This window comes from Canis lupus, chromosome 12, assembly GCF_003254725.2.
Source record: "Canis lupus dingo isolate Sandy chromosome 12, ASM325472v2, whole genome shotgun sequence".
Classification (NCBI taxonomy): Eukaryota; Metazoa; Chordata; class Mammalia; order Carnivora; family Canidae; genus Canis; species Canis lupus.
This window is the reverse complement of record NC_064254.1, coordinates 1,025,988-1,033,036: the sequence shown is the minus strand read 5'-3', so window position 1 is coordinate 1,033,036 and position 7,049 is coordinate 1,025,988. Positions and strand designations below refer to the sequence as shown.

At 51.9% G+C, this 7,049-nt stretch overlaps 1 protein-coding gene across 1 annotated transcript; it reads right to left on the bottom strand.

Annotated features, from left to right (window-relative positions):
* Window positions 1-3,263: 3,263 nt before the first annotated feature.
* LOC112641278 (DLA class I histocompatibility antigen, A9/A9 alpha chain-like) lies at window positions 3,264-6,738 on the bottom strand. The gene is given in 9 exon segments (XM_025418148.3): window positions 3,264-3,726; window positions 3,853-3,900; window positions 4,035-4,067; window positions 4,500-4,604; window positions 4,723-4,998; window positions 5,592-5,715; window positions 5,717-5,868; window positions 6,139-6,408; window positions 6,582-6,738. Coding segments are annotated over 9 exon segments (1,077 nt in total). The 5' UTR covers window positions 6,646-6,738; the 3' UTR covers window positions 3,264-3,721.
* Between the last annotated feature and the right edge of the window lie 311 nt (window positions 6,739-7,049).

Below are 7,049 nucleotides of genomic sequence, written 5' to 3'. Positions count from 1 at the left end.
TGGCCCAACCAGGGCTCGCAACCTCGCATCTGCCACGTTCCCTCGCTAAGTGTGCACATTGGTTCCTTGATCCCCGGATGTCTTCCCAGTTGTTCAAAACCCTTGAACGTTGATCCAGCTGTATTGGAAGGAGGAGGCAAATTTCAGAGTCCCCCCACGTCTCCATCTTACCTCCGCCCCCCCATCCTGACTATCTGACTAGCATTGTTAAAGTCCCTTTTAGCTCATGAGTGCATCCACTCCAGCTTTCTCATGCTTGTCTGCCCGACGTAACTTTTCCACCCCTTTGACTTCAATCAGTTTGTAACTGATTCTCAAGGGTGTCTAGCAGACACTCTAGTAGACGGCGTAGATGGATCTTGCTTTGTAGATGGATCTTGTTTTGTGTTCAGTCTAACAATCTGCACTTTGATGGACGTAATTGACATTGACATCTAATGTTAATATTGACACTGTTGGATTTAGGATGCCATTTTACTTTTTATTTTTCATGCCTTCACTCGTTCTTTTACTGAATACTTCTTATTCAGTGAATAAACTGTAATATTTTCATCATTGAATCATCAATCACTCTACATTGTACTTATTTTCAAGAAGTGCTTTTGCTTTTGCCATTTTTTCGACACTTTCAATATAGTGATTTTTTCATTATATCATATCCATAATATATATTCAAATAATATATATTTATATACTTCTATCATACCCTAGTCATGTTATATTTTGTCTTATGATTCCAATATTGAAGTTTCCTGAGCTTTTTTTTACTACTGATTCTTTCTAAAGTTGCTCAATCACAGTCTTTTTCCATTTGAACTTTACACTTTTGTTATGAATTGCTTTATTTCTTTGTGTAATTATTTGTGTCATTTTTTTGACACACAGTTTCAAAGAGAGATTTCTCTGGAGAAATTTGTTTCTTTCTTATAATTTTTGGGTCATCACCAATACAGGACAATTACATACTAATCTAGTGACATGAAGTTATTTTGCCCCAATGGCCAATGGGCCAATATTGGATTATGAGTCACAGAAGGGTTGGTGTGTGCTTGCAAACTCCTTAAAATAGTTGCTTACTCACTTTTTGCTGACTCAAAGGCAAATTTCCTTAGAATATTCTTGTATTTGAATATAGAATAGATTTGATTTGAACCATTCTTTTCCGAGGATATGAATCTGAGTTTCCCAGATTTTCAGGAGGGAATGTTTGTTTCCCTGTTCCTCACGTGAATAAGCTCTGAGCATTATTTCCTCTCTGTGAAGCTCATGAGCCAAAGAAGCCAAGCTAAGATTTTCTAGATATGAAAAGTACCCTGGGATGCCTGGGTGGCTTAGTGGTTGAGTGTCTGCCTTCGGCCCAGGGCATGATCCTGGTGTCCCAGGATCGAGTCCCACATTGGGTTCCCTGCATGGAGTCTGCTTCTCTCTCTATGTCTCTCATGAATAAATAAATAAAATCTTTAAAACTCAGTCCACAGTGTTATTGGAAATGGAATCCCCATCAACTATTTTCCTTTCTGCTATTTATATGGCATGAAAGTAGGTGCCAGAGTGTAAGTCACCTCAACCAGTGGGGATTTGTGTCTCCTGTGAGCCAGTACTGGTCTGTAAACTGTTACTCAGCTTATAAAAAGATACATACAGAAATTGAAAGTGAGCGTAAGCAAAAAAGCTCTACATCATCCTGCGTGAGATTGGTCATTACCAAAACAATAATGAGCATGCATATCACATCATTGGATCTGTTAAAAATCACTGCGATTATTACCTGTTCGTGGACTAGAGATGAAATAGGATAATGTCTAACCTGGAATAGTGTTTCAGACTTTTGTGGAGGCCATGAAATCTGATAAAATTGAAGATATTTGGGATCCCTGGGTGGCGCAGCAGTTTGGCGCCTGCCTTTGGCCCAGGGCGCGATCCTGGAGACCCGGGATCGAATCCCACGTCGGGCTCCCGGTGCATGGAGCCTGCTTCTCCCTCTGCCTATGTCTCTGCCTCTCTCTCTCTCTCTCTCTCTCTCTCTGTGACTATCATAAATAAATAAAAAAAAATTTTTAAAAATTGAAGATATTCTCCCCAGAAATATATGCATGTATAAAGAAACCTAAAATGTCAGCATATGTACATCATCTGAAGTGATACAGATCTGGATTTTTAATCTCAGGAAGAGACAAAGGCCAGGAGAAGACACGCTGAGCAATCACTTCATCACCCAACGATTCTCTTCCACTTATCTTTGAGTAGGAACTGGAGCCGACAGAAGCTGGACCTGTAACAACCATCAAGGGATAAGGTGAAAGATGCCATTTAGGAGTCACTCTTTCACCCAAGCTCACACGAGGGCCTACAGTGTACAGATCAAGTTCTAGTCTGAGATAACTGCTCCAAATGTTGAAATCTGTCATCCTCTCCAATTCCTGACCCTTGATGTCCATTCCCGGAACTTGTACCACTCTTCCCACGTAAAGGAATCCCACACTTAAAAGAATCTTAAAGATGGCAGAGACCATCTCCTTCTACAGAGAGGAGAAATCACTCTGTCAAATAGTCTTGAACTTGGACATGACATGAAACTACAACAGTCACATGACCACCTACCACACTTAGGACATGTGACAGACACTGGGACAGTGTACATGCATTGAGCCCAGGTGGTCTGAGGAGTGTCACAGGAGTGTCATGCAGCTGTAAGGTGCAGCAGAGAGAGAGCCTCAGCCTCAGGGTCCAATGTCCTACATCAGGGGAGACAGTGGTGTGAACAGTCACATCTACACCCAGTAGCAGGAAGCTGGTTGTATGGGGGCCTCCACTGAGGGTCCATTGTGGATTCTGTTCCTGGCTGTGTAGCCTCAAGCCTGTTTAGTGGCATTTCTTGAAATAAAAAAAGGCCCCATATACTCTCTCTTCCCTAAGTCTCTAACTGTAAGTATGTATCACAATGAGTTAGAAATGCATGTATAGTTTAAGACAAAGTTTCAGACATTTTTTAGCTTTATTAAAATGTAACGGAAAAAAAATGTAACGGATGTACACTTTTGTGTAAGTTTACAGGCACAACCTGTTAATGTGATACATTTCTATACTACAAAATGATTTCAACCATAGCATTAGCTAACACGTGCATCATGTCACCTAGCTACCATTTCCTTTAGGATGGTGCATTCAATATCCATTCATTTCTGTCTCAACCTTACAAATTTCACTTTTATTACTTCATCAGCCTCACGTGCCATGAATTAGAAAATATATCTGGATTCTCATTTTGTTTTTTTTTTAAGATTTTATTTATTTATTCATGAGAGACAGGCAGAGGGAGAAGCAGGTTCCATGCAGGGAGCCAGATATGGGATTCCATCCGGGTCCCCAGGATCAGGCCCTGGGCTCAAGGTGGCGCTAAACCACAGAGCAACCAGGGCTACCCTGGATTCTCATTTTGAATAGAAAAGTAAGGCACTACACTCAGCCCAACATGAAACAAAGACAGGGATGGAGATGGTCCAGCCCTCCCTCTGCTGGACAGGAAAGCACATCAGAGAAGAGAGCGCACATCAGATTAGGGACAGGTCATGGTGGGCAGGGTGGGCCAATCTCCCCACCTCCTCACATTATGCTCCTAGGGACACAGGCACTGTTTGCAGAGACAAGCCAGGGTTGTTGATGTCATCACGTGAGATGTGAACACATCTTGCATCGCTCAGTCCCCACAGGGCAGCTGGTCTCACACTGAAAAACAATCAAGTACAAACTGAGGTCAGTCACATAAGTGCTGACATTCTCAACAGTCCCCCTCGCACTCATCAGGTCCCCAAGGCCCCAACCCTCCCCACTTCAGGGTCTCTGGGGTCTCACCTCTAGGAGCTGTCAGAGACACATCAGAGCCCTGGGCACTGTCATCGCCTAGAGGAGAATAAACAGGATGTGGTCAGAGCTCACAGGAGGTGAGACTAAAGGAGCAGCTGTGGGGGTGACCTCCCCATGGGGTCCTGTCTACACTCCCCCGGGGTCTCAGGGATCACTCCCTACATACTCACGTGCAGCATGAGAGTAGCCTGGTCCTTTTCCTCCTGTGGGAAGAAAACATCATGTGAGAGGCCGGGCACAGGGCTGGGCCAGGAGATCCTCGAGGAAGCTCCCAGTCCTGGTGCAGAGTGAGTCTGCAGAATTCTGACTGACCGCCCAGGTCAGGGTCAGGAGACAAGCCATGAGGTGAGGGGTCACTGGACCACCTGACTTGCTGGAGGTCTGTCCTCAGCAGGGGCCTTCCGCTCTGTCCTGTGACGGCTGGGAATCAGTCCCCGTCACCAGAATCACCAAGGCAAAACTCTGGCCTTCATTTTCCCAAGTGTTTGCTGCACAGTGAGTGTGAGTACACAGCTCCAGTGTAGGAGAGTAACCGCATATGGACGGTACTTCCCGTTAACAAGGCAGGACAGCGTGCTCCCTAGGAAACCCCCCAACAGGACAGGAAAACACAGAGTATTCAGTCGGTTCCCTACCTGAGCGCTGCTTCCTCCAGATCACAGCTCCAATCACCCCAGCGACCACGAGGAGAACCAGAGCAGCAATGCTGACGATGACAATGGTGGACAGAGGGGAAGGCTCTGGAAAGGGGAGGGAGGATGAGGGTCCAGCCTCTGGCTTGAGACCTGACTCTGCTGAAATTCTCCAGAAGAGCTCCACTTGCCCTGAGTAGAAGCTCTACCCCGAGGCCCTCCTTACCCCATCTCCGCGTGACAGGCTCCGCCAGCCCCTCATGCTGCACGTGGCACGTGTATCTCTGCTCCTGTCCAGAGGGCACCACCACGGCCGCCCACTTCTGGAAGGTCCCATCTCCTGCAGGCCTTGTGTCCACAACCTCTGTGTCCTGGGTCTGGTCCTCCCCATCCCGCTGCCAGGTCAGGGTGATCTCCGCAGGGTAGAAGCCCAGCGCCCAGCACCTCAGGGTGACCTCATGGTCAGAGACGGGGTGGCGGGTCACACGTGTGCTGGGGGGTTCTGAGAAGGAAGAATTGGAAAACCCACACTTTGGTTAACTGCGTGGTCCACTGAGACTGCATTTGTGTGACCATCCTAGGGTGGACAGGGCAGTTGGTTCACTTGGAAGAAGCACAAAGCCCAGTCACCAACCTAGCCTTTGGGATGTCCTAATCTTTAGAAATTCTAGAATCAGGGAGAGAGTCCAGGGTAGGAGGCTGCAGGTCTAAGGTGGAGAGCACACTAATGGTCCTGACCGTGGTGGAGGCTGAAGGAGTCAGAAAACTCCCAGTTCAAGCTCCAAATATGTTTTCATTGAAGAAGGCCTTGAGGGAAAGTCATGGTTCCCACCCAGCTGCCAGGTCAAAGGGCACCACTGGCGGTTATCTCAGGATGGCCTCCACCTGCCTCCCGGAGACCCTGGATTGCTCCATTGTCCCTTCGAGAAAAGCGGCCTCTGGGTGAGTCACCCTAGTAGGACTATCAACACCCAGGCGGATCCCCTGTCCCCACCCGTGGGAGGGGCGGTGTTCTGACCCTGAGTCCATATTCCCTTCCTGGTGGGAAGCCCTCCCTAGTGGAGGCGAGATCGGGGAGGCCCGGGGCCCCGGTACCTGCGCGCAGCAGCGTCTCCTTCCCCATCTCCAGGTACCTCCGCAGCCACTCCACGCACGTCGTCTCCAGGTAGTTCCTCAGGTGCCCTGCATCACCTGCCGCCTCCCTCTTGCGCCGGGTGATCTAGCGCCGCCGCGTCCGCCGCGGTCCAGGAGCGCAGGTCCTCGTTCAGGGCGATGTAATCGGCGCCGTCGTAGGCGTCCTGACTGTACCCGCGGAGGAGGCGCCCGCCGGGCCCCAGGTCACAGCCAAACATCCACTGGAAGGTGTGAGACCCTGGCCCCCCCCCGCGGTCAGCTCCGCCCCGAGGCCCCGAGGCCCCGCCCCGCGGTGAACACCCGAGTAGTCCCGGGACCGCAAGACTTCTAAGTTCAAACCGAAAGGAAAACCGCTCGAAAGGGCGCACGGCCTCTTCCTGGCTCTGAGGACCCGTTTAGGGTGGGGGGCCTCGGACTCGGGGTGACGCCCGGACCCGGACCCTCGGGGCGACCCGGCCGGTCGGGGGGATGGGGGTCGTGCCCCTGGCCCCGGGCCCGCGCCGCTCACCGGCCTCGCTCTGGTTGTAGTAGCCGCGCAGGGTGTCCAGGTCCACTCGGAAAGTCCGTGCGGTCTCCTTGATGGTCCGCGTCTGCCGGTCCCAATACTCCGGCCCCTCCTGCTCCATCCACCGCGCCCGCGGCTCCATCCTCCCAGTGGCCGCGTCGCTGTCGAACCGCACGAACTGCGTGTCGTCCACGTAGCCGACGGCGATGAAGCGGGGGTCCCCGCGGCCGGGCCGGGACACGGAGGTGTAGAAATACCTCAGGGAGTGGGAGCCTGCGGAGCCGAGGGCTGAGACCCCGCCCGACCCCCTCCCGCCGCGGGGCCCGGGGCCCAGGGGAGATGCCCGGGGCGGGGCGGAGGCGGGAGGGGCCGGGGGCGGCGGAGAGGCGGCTTCCCGGGGTCCCGCGTCCCCGCCCGCCGGTCCCCTCGCTCCCGCCCGCACTCACCCGCCCGGGTCAGGGTCACGGCCAGGGCCCCCGACAGCAGCAGGGCTAGGGTTCCGGGCACCATAGCCCAGACCTTTAGGGTCGGTGGAGCAGCTGCGTCCTGGCGGTTCTGGTGTGGACTTCAGAGCCCGGGACCCGGTGCCGCTGATTGGCTCCTCCAGAAAGGCTGCACCCAATGGGAGTGCGCGCTGGGGCTGCGTCATGAGTCTCCAGGCAGGGGGCCCAGAGCCAGGTTGGGAGAAGAAGTGAAATCCCCGGGGAGGTGGGGACTCCCGAGCCTGAGCGTCCCCGCCCCGGACCCGCCCTGGGGCATGAGAGCCTGAGAGGCAGCCCGGGGTCCTGAGACCTTGCCCCACAGCGCTCTTGTCACTCTGACTCCCTGAGTCCTGGTCAGGGAGCTGTGTGAGGCAGTGAGTCTAGAACATTCTGTTCCCACAGGGCATCTACACCGTCTCACAGATTACTGAG